The 17,015-nt window shown below is 40.1% G+C and overlaps 1 protein-coding gene across 1 annotated transcript in view; it reads right to left on the reverse strand.

Annotated features, from left to right (window-relative positions):
• Positions 1 to 216: 216 nt before the first annotated feature.
• The window catches only part of METTL16 (methyltransferase like 16), a 74,003-nt gene continuing 57,204 nt past the window's right edge, over positions 217 to 17,015 (reverse strand). Inside the window, exons 9-10 of the mRNA XM_006768103.2 lie at positions 3,541 to 3,717; positions 217 to 3,418 (exon numbers count right to left, since the gene is read on the reverse strand). Of these exons, the coding sequence (XP_006768166.1) occupies positions 2,804 to 3,418; positions 3,541 to 3,717 (792 nt within the window). The 3' untranslated portion in view covers positions 217 to 2,803. The remainder of the gene's footprint in view (positions 3,419 to 3,540; positions 3,718 to 17,015) is intronic.

The raw sequence follows: 17,015 nt of genomic DNA on the forward strand, positions 1-17,015 counted from the left end.
AATTATAAAGTACATGCATACCTAAAAGAATTTCTAGATGTCTTTTAAAAATGTTTTCAATGGCTCAGCCAGCATGGCTCAGTGGTTGAGTGTCAACCTATGAATAGGAAGTCATGGTTCAATTCCCAGTCAGGGCACATGCCCAAGTTGTGGGCTCAATTCCCAGTGTGGGGCGTGCAGGAGGCAGCTGATCAATGATTCTCTCTCATCATTGATGTTTCTATCTCTCTCTCCCTCTCCCTTCCTCTCTGAAATCAATAGAAATATATTTAAAAAAATGTTTTCAATGTTCTCATTAGATATCCAAATGCAAAGAAGACACTCACAGCTCTAGCAGTGGAAGCTTCCCTTGTCACGTATCTTTTAAACTCTAAGTGCATTGACAACACCTATAAAACCTCCTCCATGACACAAAGCCTTAAACCTGGGACAATGAAACTTGCACACATCTTTGGTGCCTCCAGTTACATAGCTTATTCTCTGGGAATCTCTAAGTACTAGATCTAAACAAAGGCTAATACTGTGCCTGAAATATATTTTGATCAGGCAAGGAGTATAAATAAATGCACTACTGTTATAACATGGAAAAATACTTATAAGGTATAAAATGAAAAAAGCATAATATAAAACTAAATACACAGCATGAGTACAACCAAAGTTAAACCTAATCACACACCCCATCTACAGAAAGAGAGACTAGAAGGAAATACTAAAACACCATTAGTGGTTGTGTCTGAGAAGGCTGAGACTGGGAGTGACTTTGTTGCCGTTTTCTTTCACTTTTCCAAATCTTTAATGAGCACATGCTAGATTCTTTTTTTAATGACACAAACAAGCAAAAAATAAATACTTATTGGCCACTAGTTGCCACCTAACTCAATTACCCTAAAATTCTATCAAGACAGAAATTTACCTAGGTTTGGGTCTGGCATATGATTCAAATGTGTCGACAGAGGTCAATACAGCAGGCTGGTGTGGGTGAGCACAGGAGATTATTGAACCAGAGGAATCCAAGGCTATGCATTAAACCTTGGTTCTGTGTGACCCTAGGCCAAGACTGGTCTCCTCAACCTGTCAAATGAGAGGTTGGACTAGAACCGTGGTTCCTAATCCTGAGTGGGTTACTGACTGCTCTGTCAGGAACCCTTCTCTCCAGGAACAAAATGAAACAAAACACATATGCTCACAGAGCTTTTAAAAACAACCCAGGCTCGGCCGGCATGGCTGTGATTGAGTGTCGACCTATGAATGAGGAGGTCATAGTTCGATTCCCTTCCTCTCCGACATCAATAAAATTATATTAAAAATTTTCTTTAATAAAATAAAAACAACCCAGGAGGTTTATGGATTCTCTTGAGGCTCACAGACCAGGTTAAGAACACTGATGGGTTACTATGTTATCTTCTGCAGCTGTTTCCATCGCTACAGGGAGGTATAACATAATCCTATTTTCATTTCCTGTATCTTTGCCGAGGGCCTGGCCTAGCTACTGCCAAAATATGCCAAGGTCATCAGTATTCTGCCCTGACCAATAGCCACCTTTCTAAAGTGTGGCTTTAACTATTCTGCTCCGGTCTTCTTTGTAGGTAACAAGGGACTCTGTCTGGCATCATACTCAAAAAAATTCAGTATAAATAGAATACCAGGCTGCTGAAGTGAAGCTCAGCAAAGAGTAACCAAAACACCAAGAGAACAAAAAATGAGACTCCTTTCCCAGAGGCATTCCCGCTGAACCCTGACATTCCAATTAGAAACATGTTTTAAGAACATGGTTATCCTGGCCTCAGAATTCTCCTATGCTAACAGGTAGGTAAGTACAGAGGGGATTACTAAGGAACCAACACCAAAGTAGTAACTGATCAGCTACAACTGATCTGCCAATAGATGAGAATTTAAGCAATATAACTATCTTGCTCTATTTCTTATTTTTATCATCATTCACCCATTCAAACTCAAGAGTATATTTCCCCAACCCCAGGATTCAAACAGAATGGACAGTTTTCAATTCAGAATTACTCTTATATTAAAAACAAAACAAAGCTCCATTTCAAATGTCATATACTAGTAAAACTACTACAAACAGTACTTTCAACAGGTTGGAGGTAAGGGTATGGCTTCATTCTGTTGTGTCTCAGTCACTCATATCTGCGGGTTTTGCTTACCTAATTGTTTCTGGAATAAGCAACATCAAAATGGACATGAGTCAGGAATGTGACGTTTCCAGGCACTCCCCAGATCAGCCCCTCTTCTGGTATTACTAAGCTTCCTCTCCCTGACTCTCCCACCATCTACCATCGGGCCAGTTCTTTTCCTAGGACTGACTCAGGGGCAGTCAATCATATGTACCCAGAGAAAGTCTTCAGTCTTCAAGGTGACACTAGAAGAGGGCACAGAGCCGATCTGTCCAGGTGTACTGCCTCCATTTGGAGGATGAGAAAGCAGGATGCTCTGTACAGTTCTGACCCAGACCAGGTTCCAAAAATAATCCTTTTAGCCTCAGAGAAGCAGTCTAAAGCTAAGGTAATCAGTTTAATTCAGGTTTAAGTCCATTATGAATGTTCTGATGGCTTTTTGTTGATGCTGATAATCACAATTCTTCCTCCTGAACTACCATACTACAATGCCCTGTAACTTAAAAAAGGGGGATTGGGGGGAGGTCTAAAAATGAATTAATTTGTTTTTGTTTTTAAAGGTAATTCCACATAATGCTACCAATAGACCCATGGCAGAATTCCTTTTGCCACCCCACAGGCCACTCCAAGCTGCTTCATAGAACTTTTCCAACTGTGCAAGAAGTTTGGAGTTAACTGGCAACAAGCCTGAAAATCTGGTTACGTATATAGGTACAAAGCTGGTTCATCAAATCCCTGTTCTGACCCTCCACCCAGTGCATTTCAACTAGGGCATCATCTACCTCCTTCTTAATGTTTATCAAACACTTGAAAAGGTAATGTCCAGCCACTCCTTGGAGAGGGTGCTCTTTTTCAGACACTGGGTTGATGAGCTGCTCAGAAGCCTCTCGGTCCTGGGCTCCATTGCTAGAGCCTTTACAACTTTCCAAGACCTCCATGTCTCCCTTTTCCTCACTCCTTTCATCCTCCATGGGTCCTGGGTTTCCTTCCTGGAAAAGCGAATCCTGGATTGGGCCATGGCCCTCAACAGTGGCTGACTCGCCTTCCTGTAGAGCAGGCCCGCTCTCCGGGGGGCCCTGGGCCAAATCTTGGCTACTGCCAGACTCTTCGGGGGTGAACTTTTTCTCTTCCAAGGCTTGGATGACATCCTCAGGAGCTCGAGGAACTTCTCTCAATTGTCTCACTCGTTCTCTTTTCTTTCTCCTTAAATGAATCCAGGAGTTTTCTATGGCTGTTAGGAAAAGGCTAACTTCCCCCTTTCCACAAGGAACTCGTTTATGCTGGACCTATTTGGAGAAAAAAAAACAGAATTTTATAGGAAATCATCCTCAAAACATTCCCCCCCCCCCTTTTAAAGGAAAATAAAATAAAAGATACAAGTACTTCTTCAATGCATATAACCAGGTACCTTAAGATCAGTGAGAATTTTTTCAATCCATGTCGTCACAACTACTATGCCTTCTTCCACTGTCCCCGAGCCCAAAGATGATGCTTTGAGGGATAATTCTTTCATCACAGACTCCAACACTACAAATGTGATGGGTTTCCTTGGCTTCTCTAATTTTCTTCGCTTACTTGGTGGTGACTAAAAGAAAAAGGAGTGGGAAAAGAGGGGAAAGTTACAGAAATAATTTAATGCATTATAATGAACTCAGGGAAATTTCCATGACTTCTATCAATCATAGAGCACTCAAAACACAAAGGTTTTTCTTTGGCATGTTTGTTATTATTTTTTTTTAATTAATCCTCACCCAATGCTATGTTTCTATTGATTTTTAGAAAACGTTAAGGGAGAGAGACAGAGAGAGACGAACATCAATGTGAGAGAGAAACACCAAATGGTTGTTTCCTCACATGCCCCAACTGCGGATCAAACCGAAACCCTTTGGTGTACAGGATGACATCCAACCAACAGAGCCACCTGGCTAGGGCTGCATGTTTATTTTTAATACTTAAAATAGGTTTAACACCACCTCATTTACAGAAGGGAAAACTAAGACAGAGAGGCTACATAACCAGCCCAAGGTCACATAGGTAGTAACTGCAAAGTTAGGATGTGAACCCAAACCCAGGTTCCTTCTGCTGCCATACCATGCTTCTGGCGATCAATACATAACAACTCCTCTAATAAGTAAATACCCTTAATCTACTTGTTGTGCCCCAGATGGGCCTGTGTGATTATTCCCTTCAAGGCAACTCAAAGACCCTGGAGGCACTGTGTTCTTTTCTATAAAGAACTGCATGGCTTAAAAGCACCAACTTGTAGTCTGATAATCACAATTCTTCCTCCTGAACTACCATATTTGTTTAAACTTGCTGAGGCTTGAAAGAAAGAAGCTGGTGAGGCACAGCTTGTGAGATCACATGCTAGAAATGGCCAGTGTACCAGGATCACATGGGCAGAAGAGAAGGACTAGTGAATTTTGTCTAATGTTCAAGCCAATCCAGTGACCAACTAAGCACTGCCTCTTAGCTGGGGAGAGGGGACACCAGTTCAGATGAGAACAGTGGATTTGAAAGCTGGTTCATCTTCCTGTTTCAAGCTTGGAAAGTGAATTATACTCTACCCACTAGAGGGACTCAAGTTCCATTTTATAAGCCAAAAGACCCGGCTAGGAATTATTTCTTTAAAGTAAATACTTACTAAATGTTTTTTTAAATGACTCTGCTAAGACCAGATATATTATGGGCACTTTACTTTAAGAGACAGACTCCTACTTGTTGACAAAATTTATCAAAACTTTAGAAAAATTAAGATAATTCTAAGGTCATGGTAAAAATAAACAGGTGAGGAGTATAAGGAAAAAGGCTAAAAAAGAAACACCTACTTTAGCTTTGCAGATCTTTTCCTACAAAAAGGAGTCCCTGATAATTATGCTAACTTCAATTCTACCTAGAAACAGTGACAGAGCACATGCATATACACACACAGAAAGGTCTAAGTATTGGGTGAGATCTTATAAGAACTAACCAGCAACACCATACCCCATACATAAACAACAAAATAAGCAGTTTATTCTATGCTATAAAGCTACTAGACAGCATTTGTAAGTAACAATCTGTATTTTTCTCTATTATTCAATCATCCAGCATAAGAAACATAATTTCTAGTCTATGGAGAACCTAACACTTTGCACTAAGAAACTACAAATATGATTATTAAACTCGGGAGGAAGAAAAATGGTGGTGTGTAGGAGGATAAGGCACAAGAATCGGATTCCGTAACAAAATAAACAAACGGAAACGAACTCACAGATACAGGGAACAGACTGATGGTTGCCAGAGGGAAGGGGGATTAGAGACTGGTGAAAAAGGTGAAAGGATTAACTACAAATTGGTAGTTACAGAATAGTCACTGGATGTAAAGTATAGCACAGGGGATACAGTCAGAGAGGAAGAAAGACAGAGAGATAGAAACACCAATGATGAGAATCACTGATTGCCTCCTGCACACCCCACACTAGGGATTGAGCCGCAATCCCGGCATGTGCCCTGACAGGGAATCAACCATGATCTCCTGATTCACGGTTGATGCTCAACCACTGAGCAACACCAGCTGGGCAGGTGTATTTCCTTATATTAAAAAAATAAACAATGGAAGGATAAATTATAAAACTGTTAAACCCATGGAGCAGTGAGGGATTAGGGTGAGACAAGAGAAAGCCAAACTTCTGACTATATCTCCTTTTAGATATTAAAACCATGTAAATATATTTTATAATTACAAAGCAAAATTAAGTAATACAAAAAAGGCCATCCCTAAAAATATAAATTAAAATCAAACAAATAGAACCTACAAACAGGAAACATTCCAAATGACTTTAAAATCCAAAGGGGGAGGAATCTATTTTCATAAATCTTTTTGTTATTGGTAATGTTAATTTTGAGAACTGTGGTGAATCAGTGGGTCAAAAGAAATGAGTAATTATATTAGTACTAGAGGCCTGGTGCACAGAAATTTGTGCACTGGGGGGGTGGGGGTGGTGGTGGTCCCTCAGCCGAGCCTGTGCCCTCAAGCAGTCTGGGAACCCTTGGGAGATGTCCACCTGCTGGCTTAGGCCCGCTCCCCAGGGGAGCAGTCAGACATCCCTCTGGCAGCCCAGGAGCCCTCGGGGGATGTCCACTTGCTAGCGGGAGCAGGCCTAAGCTGCAGTCGGACATCCTTAGCGCTGCTGAGGAGGTGACGGGTGGGGGCCGGCTGGTTTGCCCTGAAGGGTGTCCCAGATCAGCGTGAGGGATCCCACTGGGGTGCCTGGACAGCCTGGGTGAGGGGCTGATGGCCATTTTCAGGCTGGCCACGCCCCCTGGAGACCCAAGCTCCCAGCCTCTCCTTCTGGGCTGGAAGCAGGTATCTGGGATTTATTTATTTATCTTCTATAATTGAAACTTTGTAGCCTTGAGCAAAGCCCAGGGCCCACAGGGCAGGCAGGAAACTCGGCTTCCTCCATTGCCAGGGGCAACCCAAGCCTCTTGCTCGCTCCAGTTCCGTGGCCGCTGCCATCTTAGTTGGGTTAATTTGTATACTCGCTCCTGATTGGCTGGTGGGCGTGGCTTGTGGGTGTAGCGGAGTGGCAAAGTGATGGTTAATTTGCATGTTTCTCTTTTATTAGTGTAGATGGCTAATGACTGAGATTGTTGACGAGATTTTTAAATGGGAGATATAGACAATTGGTGATATTAAGTAGAAACAGAATAGAAAGTACAGCATTAACTTAGAATGTATTTCATCTTTAATTCCTAGCTCTATCCACTAAAAAAGCCTAGAAATAATACCAATTCAGTAATGACCAACCTAGTGCCCAGAGAGCTCTAAATACCATTTCCCACTAACATCAACCAGTGGTCCTTGGAGAAATGGTTGATTCCAGGTCTGGGATAGAGAAAGCTATGAGCCAGAACAACCTGTCACACTACAAACAAGGAAGCTACCAAAGCCTACAATGGTCTCAGTAAGAAGACTCAGGAGTCAATGTGAGCAAACTTCCCAAGGCCACAGATGGACATCCTGTGCATCCATAAAAATAGTAAGTGTAATGGATTGAAAAATATTGAATGTGTAAATCCATGAGTTTATAATACTTTCAAAACAAAAACTAAACCACCCTCTTTGGTCACTTTTGGAGATGCTGGGAAAACACCAACTCATCATTCATAAAATTGAAAACAAAACAAAATAATCAAGCATTTATCTTGCCTTTACTAGATGAACTTTTGGGTAACAACATAATTGATAAAGGCAAGTTTCTCTTTAGATCATCAATAACTGTTCACATTACAAAAGGACACAAGCAAACATTATGTGCCTCCTGATGGAAGTATATACCACACACCATCTAAAAAGCAGTCTTGCCCTTCCACTCTCCCAAATCAAACCTGTATATGAGCAACTCTCTAGATCTAACTACCAACTTACAGGAAAGACAAGGTCTGAGGAACACATTAATTAATATCATGAAAACCTACTCAGAAAAATCCAGATGTAAAAAACTCCACAAGACAAATAGGCTAGTTTCTTCACCAAACAAGGGAGAGAGGAAGATAAGGGGGGAAGGAGAAATAGAGGGAGAGAGAGAAGGAGAAAAGGGGGGGAGGGGATGCACTACAGAGTAAAATCAATTTAAGGATATATCAATCAACTGTATAAAATGTAAGATTCTAGTTTGACAAATTTTACAACATTGGAACAACTATAGAGCTGACATGATGAATTAATTACTGTTAATATTTTAGGCATGATTATGGTATTATGGTTATCTTTTAAATCTTTACCTTTAGAGATAAATATGAAAATAGTTATAGATAAAATAACTATGCTTCAGAATATCAGGGCAGAGGAAAGGAGTACAGATGAAACAAGAATGGGCATGAACCATTCAATTCCCGATCAGGGCACATGACTGGATTGTGGGCTTGATTTCCAGTGTGGGGTGTGCAGGAGGCAGCTGATCAATGATTCTCTCTCATCATTGATGTTTCTATCTCTCTCCCTCTCCCTTCCTTTCTGAAATCAATACAAATATATTTAAAAAGAAATAAAATAAGACACCAACACCATAAAGGAAAAGAGAGGTACACTGGGTTAAATTAAAAGTATGATATTTTTAAAATAAAAAGGTGTTGGCAAGCTAACCCCTGGGAGAAAAGATTAGCAACATACAGGGTGGGGAAAAAATAGGTTTACTACAGTTTATTGTATGGAAAATAATCTATATGTATAAAAGCCTAAGAGACCATTACAACCTGACGACCAACCGGTAGCTATGACGCTCACTTACCACCAGGGTCAGATGCTCAACATAGGAGTTGCCCCCTGGTGGTCAGTGCACTCCCACAGACAACCTCCTGCGGTCTCTCCCCGAGGCCGGCCAGGTGGTCAGTGCGGCTGACCTCCCGCGGTCCCCACCTCCCCCTCCGCCCACGCCAGCCAACCTCCTGCGGTCCCTTCCCCTAGACTGGGCGAGATGGCCCTGATCGGCCCCCATCGCCAGCCACGCTGAGGGACCCCACCCTTGCATGAATTCGTGCACCAGGCCTCTAGTACAATAATGAAAATGTAGTTAATAAAATAGACAAGAAATGCAGACACTTGACATAAAGAGAACAAATAGTGGATATCTAAAAAGATGTTAAACTTCATTAATTACCAGGGAAATGCAAATTAAAAACACAATGATTTAACTGCTAGAATATTAAGTGCTGGGTATAAACAACCCCTTTAGGAACATACACGATAGTTGAATTTACTCATACCCCAAAACCTATGACCCAACAGTTCCACTCCTAGGTTTATGCTCAACTAAAATGTAAAATCATGCACAAGAATGTTCACAGAGGATTATTCATAATACCTGCACACGGGAAACAACTCAAATGTCTCTAAATAGTAGAATGGATCAATTGTAGTATATTCAAATGATATAGTAATACTGTTCCAAAGGACAAACTCTGTTCTGCACCAATGTGGATGAATCCCACAGAGTTCATTTGCATAAAAGAAACCAGATACTATAAACAGGAGGTAGGGTTTAGTAATTAGGAGTGAGCATGAGAGGAATCTGGGTTCCTGGTAAATAAGTCATTAAGATTTAAATCTACACAGATATGACTTTATAAAAGCACATATCTTACATTTTTTAAGTTTACCAAATTATTTATGAATAGAAACAGAATCAAGGCAATTAAAACTGTCTAAAGTTGACAAATGAAGAAGATAAAAGCATATTTTTATCCAGAGCACTGTTATCCAATAGAACTTTCTGTGATGATAGAAATGTTCTGTATCTGTGCTGGTTAATATGGTAGCTTCTAGCCACATGTGGCTATTGGAACACTTGAAATATAGCTGGTGGGACTGAGTCGAGAAACTGAATTTTTAATTTAACTTAATTTAATTTAATTTAAATTTAAAGTCAATGCACTTGTGGCCAGCATATTGGACAGCACAGATCAAGAGAGATGGGGTCACCACTATAGGACACAGAACCCACTAAAATATGTTCTCTCTGGGGAGTGGGATGTTATAAAAAAGTTATGATGGGGCTAAGTTTACTTTTACCATAAATTCTTTTGTACTATTTGCTGTGTAACTTTATGTACTACTCTTTCTTTTGAGTATATAAAGTACATACTCAAAATTGTTAACAGTTATTATCTATGGGTGGTAGAGTTTATGGTAATTTTCTTTTCTTCCTTAAAAAAATTATCCATATTTTCTAAAATGTTTACCAAAATGAAACATTTAAAAAGAAACACACACACACACACACACACAGCAGCTCTGGTCAGGTAGCTCAATTGGTTAGAGAGTCATCCCTATAGGCCAGTGATGGCGAACCTTTTGAGCTTGGCGTGTCAGCATTTTGAAAAACCCTAACTTAACTCTGATGCCATGTCACATATAGAAATTTTTTGATATTTGCAACCATAGTAAAAGAAAGACTTATATTTTTGATATTTATTTTATATATTTAAATGCCATTTAACAAAGAAAAATCAACCAAAAAAATGAGTTCACGTGTCATAGGTTCGCCATCACTGAACTAGAACAACAAATTAATGTCTCTCTCTCTCCACCTCTTCCTCTCTCTCTCTCAAATCAATAAACTAAAAAAAAAAAAAGCTGAAACAAAACAGTACCTGGAATTAAATTCCCTCTTCTCTACTGAAGGAAGGAGGATAGGAAAAAAGCATACTAGTTTAGACATACATCTGTTCAGTAAATAGTAAGTGCCAACTACCATACACTGCTCAAAAAAATTACAGAATAAATGAATGAATGTATGATTCCTGCCCTCAAAAAACTTCTAAATTAATGGATAAATCAAGATGTCTGTGTTATAAACGAATCACACAAGCTTGATTTTTATTAATGTTTTTGATTTTTTAGAGAGAGAGGAAGGGAGAGGCATAGAGAGATGTAAATATCAATGAGAGAGGAACATCATCAATCGAGTGCCTCCTGCACACCCCCTACTGGGGATTGAGCCTGCAGCCAAGGCATATGCTCTGAATGGGACTCGAACTCTCCACCTCTTGGTTCCTGGGTTGATGCTCAACTGTTGAGCCACACTGGCTGGGCAAGCTTGATTTTTAAATAAACATTTAAGTCAAGCAATATGTTCACATTCAAGGGAAGGCCTTCGCCTTAAAGTAGTCACCTTGAAGGGTCAGTTATTACATTACTTTAAGAAACCACATAACAGTTTTAAGAGATACCTTCCAGCTATTTAAAAAAAAAAAAATCAAACCCACTTTTAAAGCACAGAGGTATTCTATTTTGGATAATATTTCAAATTAGCTATGTGGGCTTTGAAAGCAATTTTAACAAAAATCCTAAACTCCAAAAAAAGAGTTCCTTTAGGAATTAAAAATAATTAGAAACTGAAGCCAAAATAAAATGGTTTGATAAACAGCAACAGAATAAATGTAAGGCCTACTAACCTGGGGAGAGGGTTTGGGGTGACTGGTGCCACTGAACCTGCACATGTAAAGTTGTAACTCAATAAAAAGTGACAATCCAAGAAAAAAAAAAGATTACATACTAATGTAGCATTGTAGTTAATTCTGTAAGCTGCACTGTGGGAAGAGAAAGGTAAAACTAAAAAAAAGAAGAAAATAGAATTAACCATTTTTATTATTTATAAAATTAACCTTATTATTTGTCATACTTTGTAAAAATAACAATGGAACCAAAGGATAAATATAGTGTATCTTCTCAGATTGTCAATTTGACTCAATATTAAAACTGTTTAACTTTTAAATACTGAAAATAAAAACATATATTTTGGAATAGAATAATACAAAATTCAAACAGATTTTTATTTTATTTATTAAAATATATCTTTATTGATTTTTAGAGAGAGAGAAAGGGAGAGGGATAGAGATAAAAACATTAAGGGAGAAAGTCATCAATTGGCTACCTCCTGCAATGCCCCACTGGGGAGAGAGCCCACAACCTAGGTATGTGCCATAACTGGGAATCAAACTGGTGACCCTCTTGGTTCCTAGGTCAACACTCAACCACTGAGCCACACCGGCTGGGCCAAAATTCAAATAGATTTTAAAAAGAGGAGACTTCATGAACATAGAATGCTTCCTGGGAACTTCTTTATTGCCACCTTGATGCTCAGGGGTTTGTCAGTAACTGTTTTCTGCTATAGCTGGTACCTCAGTGGAAAAGTCTGAGAATCACTTTACCTCATCATTTGTTCTTTTATTTTCATTCATTTAACAATTATCTGAGGACCAGACACTATGCTAGGTTAGTGCCACATAAAAGATACAATGATGGGAATATGGACAAAGTACTATAATGAAGACAGGAGAAGGATCCCAATAGCAGCTTAGGAAGAGTCAGGGCAAGCTTTACAGAAAATAGTATTCGAACTAACTTGATAGATGAGGAGTCTGATGGTCAGAGAGGAATCTCCAGGCAATTTTTAGTTATCTAGTGACTATCTGGACATTCTCTCTCTCTCTTTTTAAAAAAATATTTTTATTGATTTCAGAGAGGAAGAGAGATAAAAACATTAATGATGAGAGAGAATCATTGACTGACTGTTTCCTGTACACCCCACACTGGGATCAAGCCCACAACCCGGGCATGTGCCCTGACCAGGAATCAAACTGCGACCTCCTGGTTCCTAGGTCAACGCTCAACTGCTGAGCCATGCCGGATGGGCTAGACCAGAGGTCTGCAAACTGCAGCTCGTGAGCCACATGCAGCTCTTTGGCCCCTTGAGTGTGGCTCTTCCACAAAATACCACATGCGGGTGTGCACGTACAGTGCGATTGAAACTTCGTGGCCCATAAGCAGAAGTCGGTTTTCGGTCTGGGCAAGTCTATTTTGAAGAAGTGGTGTTAGAAGTGGGGGGTGTCAATTGGTCAGGTGACCAGAGACATAGCGCAGGCGGCCGCGGGATACACAGCGCGCGGGTGCGATTCATGCACGAGTTGAGTGAGCCAGTCAGTCAGCAGTCTCATTGTGCAGTGGTTAGTGGTTGGAAGGGGTCGACCTCAACAAACGTACCTCAATCAGATTGAGGACGTTTTTAGCAAAGGACAGCTTAGGAGTACCCTAATTAAGTTAATAACAATGTACCTACCTATATAGTTTAAGTTTAAAAAATTTGGCTCTCAAAAGAAATTTCAATCGTACTGCTGATATTTGGCTCTGCTGACTAATGAGTTTGCTGACAACTGGGCTAGACATTCTCTTTATGTAAAAAAAAAAAAAAAGGAACCTCAGAAAACAGTAGCTCAACATTACTATAACATCAAATATGGGGAGGGGGGTGAGAAGAAATGGTGGGAAATGACAATACAGTATATTTTACAGGCACCGTGTTAAGTACATTTAATCCTCAAAACCCTATGTGGTAGGTATTATTTCTTAACTCCCATTTTATAAGTGAGGAAATTGAAGCTTAGAGAAGTTAAGTAACCTGCTCCACATAAAGCTAGGTAGAGGCTGGCTCACAAAAGGCATTTTCTATACACAATGCAATAGTTTTGGTGTGATCCACTATGCCAGAGTTAAACAAATTACCAATACAAAGTATGTCACAAAGAAGGTTATGGAGAATAGAAATGACTGAAAAAAATAAGTACAAGTCCAGAGATTTCTATGGGCTGAATGGTTAAGAAGGTTTTATGCAGAAATTGGAAATAACCTGGGCTGCAGTAGAGGGAAGTCTGAGGGAAGGGCCAGAGAACAGACTATGAGCTATGACTCTGCCATCATGAGAAGTCAGCGGAGGCCAATATAGGGGAGAAGACAGTACAGTCGGAAAAACAGGGAGTGATTAGGGTGGAAGGGAAAGTAAAGGGCAGATTTGGGAAGTCCAAGGAGCCAAGTGAGCTATACTTCCCACTGGCGGTAAGTAGACACTCAGGAGTTTTGAGCAGAATGGTGAGCTAAAGAATGAGCCCAAATGACTCTTACAAGAGAAGAGAGGCCTACAAGCAAGATGATGCAGGCCGACATGAGCAGGTTATTACACAGCCAGACTGAAACAAAAAGCAGTACCTTGGAAAGCAGAGTATCAGAGTGACTAACAGCAAAGGCTGTGAAATCACACTGATCTGGGTTCCAACCTGTCTTTTTAGAGCATCCAGTTACTCATCTAGTAAGCAGGATTAATACCACCTAATTTACTTAATGTTGTCAGTTTTCAATAAAATGACAATGTGTGTGAAGTAAACCATTCAAACAACAAAGACTACATCTAGTGCTTCAAATCTACTAAATCTATTAATGTACTACTTGCAATGTTGCACCTTAGTACAAGTTCTACACCAAGCATGTCAAACTCGAAGGCTAACACGGGCCAAAAAACAAGGTTTAAGTTTATGTGGGCCGCAAAAAACAAAAGCTTCAAATTTCATAGAAACATAGGTTTAATAGTTTTAGTTCAATAGAGACATGCTGAATACAAAGGCCTGAAATAAATAATTGTTATGATAAAATAATAGAACATTTTGCCCTAACTGGTTTGGCTCAATCTTTTTCTCCAAAAGCAAATTATTTCCTGTTGCATACACTGAACAAGTCAGTACAAGACTAATGACATGGCAATTGGCTACTAAAATATTCGCTGCTAGAATTAGTGGAGAGAAATGGTGCGCCTGCATGTAAGATGTGTAAGGGAAATGAATTCAACATGATTATAGTAATCAGTCATTAACGAACGTTGTAATTCGTTATTAATAATTACGTATAAAAGGATATTGTAAAAATTAAGTTACAAAAGTTTTATTAAAACGTTTCTTACATACCGTTATATTGGCTGGGTCACAAAGATATTTGTTATGGGGCGCATGCAGCCCGTGAGCCGTGAGTTTGACATGCTTGTTCTACATCATTCCTTTCCACATTCAGGAAAGTACTTACTGAGCACTAATTACGAGTCAGACAACAATTTCTCCTCTATGAAGTTCTTGAACTGCTGCCTTTTCTGGACTCTTTCAACCATTCTGGTCCCTACCATTCATTTTTGCACTTACACACAATTCTGAATCAATCCTTCATGTTTTTCTCTCCCATAAAACTAATCATCATAAGGAATAGAAAATGGTGTCATTTCTTTGGTATTACCACAATGAATAAGAAAAGTAAATAAGAAGAGGTTCCTTAGCTTTGGTTTTGCTCAAGAGCTCAGCTCCCTAATCATCACATCTATTTTATAACGTATAACTTGGTACAGTACTGGTTTTCAAACCATTTCTTAACAGCGAATCCTTTAAACAAATATAATCAATACATAAAATTGCAAAAGCAGATCAGCTCTGGGAGAAATGAAAGTGAGGTGTGAAGTACCAACCTGATGTCTACCCCCAACTGTCATCCTCTGGGACACCTAAAAGGAATCCCTAATCCCTCTGGAACTAGTTTGAAAACCTATGGAGCCTGGCCTCTGTGGCTCAGTGGTTGAGCGTCACAGTTCGATTCCCAGTCAGGGCACATGCTGGGGTTGCGGACTTGATCCCCAGTAGGGGGCGTGTAGGAGGCAGGTGATTAATGATTCTTCCTCATCATTGATGTTTCTATCTCTCTCTCCCTTCTTCTCTGAAATCAATAAAAATAATTTTTTTAAAAAAGGACTTCTATTCTAAGTAAGAGCCATCTCACTAACTTGGTGTGCTCATTAAAAAAAAAAAAGTAGAGCACTGTCAGGAGACCCCAAAACTCTGACACTAACAAGGCTACCTAATTAATGTGACCCCTTCCCTCCCTCTGATCTCCAAAAGGCCCTCTGGTTATTACTCTCTAGACGGGGAAGTCCCAGGAAATATCTTGAATTCAGAGGAAGAATTTTTTAAAACCAGAGTTGCAATGCTTATACCGCGAGTGCACAACTTGCTAGAGCCACATTATTTTTCCTTTTTCTTTTAACAAGCGTCTAGCTTCTGACAGCAAAGCTAAAATAACGCCTGAAGCAATTAGAAGAGAATTTGGGACAAAGAGGACTTCTAAGTGGCTTGTTAAAATTCTGTAAAGAGCAGTCTTTAAAAGATGCTTCCTTACATTCATCATCAGTCAAAAATGATTGTACAAAAATTCTATCAACACTAGGACTCGTCTTATTGTTATTAAAATAAATACAGACAAAAGCATGGGCTTAGTGTAGGCACTGAATCAGCAGTGAATTAGAATTTTTCACCATTCAGCACCAACAGAAAGGAGTCAGTTAGGTCTGAGATAAGTGAAAATAGAAGTTGCCATAGTAACTCACACATTTACCCTAAAAAGGCCGGACTGGGGATGGGGGGCTGGAAAGTAGGTCAATATTTCTGCCTAACTAGCTCTAGTTCTTGGCTTCCCCTCCTCATCTAAAGCAGCATCCTTCTCCTTGCCCACCCCTATAGGAGCAAGAAGGGGGAAATCAGGTGATAGTCACTCCTTCAAAAAAGCAAGGGGTGAGGAAAGGTCTAGCAGAGGGAAGGTGAACTAAGAGGACAGCCCACTAAAAACCTCATGAGAGCCATGGGACTACCCCTGGGAAAGCAGTTGCTGATCAAGGGCACCAATGCTAAGAAACTGTTGCTGGGTTACCACAAATCAGAAATTGCCATTTTCCCTGTAGCAGTTTAAGTGCACCTAATGGAACACTTGGGAATGCATTATTAACAGCTTTGGGTTGGGTTAGTGCTGGGGAGGGATGAGTACCCTGGCACGGATGAAACCTGAGATCCTTAGCAACAGGCATTTTTTGATGGTTAAAACTACGAATAGGGCTCAAAAATGGCCTAAAAGACAGAAAGGCAGGGAGGGAAGCTTAGAAGGTTCCTTTTCAAAGTCAGCTGATTTTGCTAACATAGAAACATAGTGCCCTTTGATACTCTGATCTGAAATAGCTACTATTCCAAGAAGGCGAGGGCAACCCTGGTCTCTAAGATGATGTGAAGAGTGCCAGAGCTCATTATTAGCTCTTCCACCCGCAGTGCCAACAAATGTGGGAAGCAAGTTAAACAGAAAGCATTTGGGAGCAGGTGCAGTTCCACTTCCCTGCAGCTGTTAGTGTCTGCATAGGAATAACCCAAGGCATTAGTAATGATTTTTAACAACTTGGTGTTAAAGCCCTGGTATGCTAGAAGATGAAAGATAAAGGAGGGAGGTCCAAAAAGCGGAAACATCTTTGTAACCAGTGAATATTTCAAACTCTAATCTCTACATATCCTGTTGTAGTCATTGTACAGAGGCGGGTCTAGGCTTCCATGGCTCAGGCCATTCAAACTTGACTGGAAAACTTTTCAACCCAGCAGACTATTAGGAAGGACAAGCTCAGTTTCAAATTCGAGCTCATGTATTCAGAAACAGCTGCAAATTGTCTGCTTGTACTTCTGCATGACTCTACTCCTCTGCCCTATTAGAGGAGGGAAAGA

Source organism: Myotis davidii, unplaced genomic scaffold, assembly GCF_000327345.1.
Source record: "Myotis davidii unplaced genomic scaffold, ASM32734v1 scaffold363, whole genome shotgun sequence".
NCBI classification, from domain to species: domain Eukaryota; kingdom Metazoa; phylum Chordata; class Mammalia; order Chiroptera; family Vespertilionidae; genus Myotis; species Myotis davidii.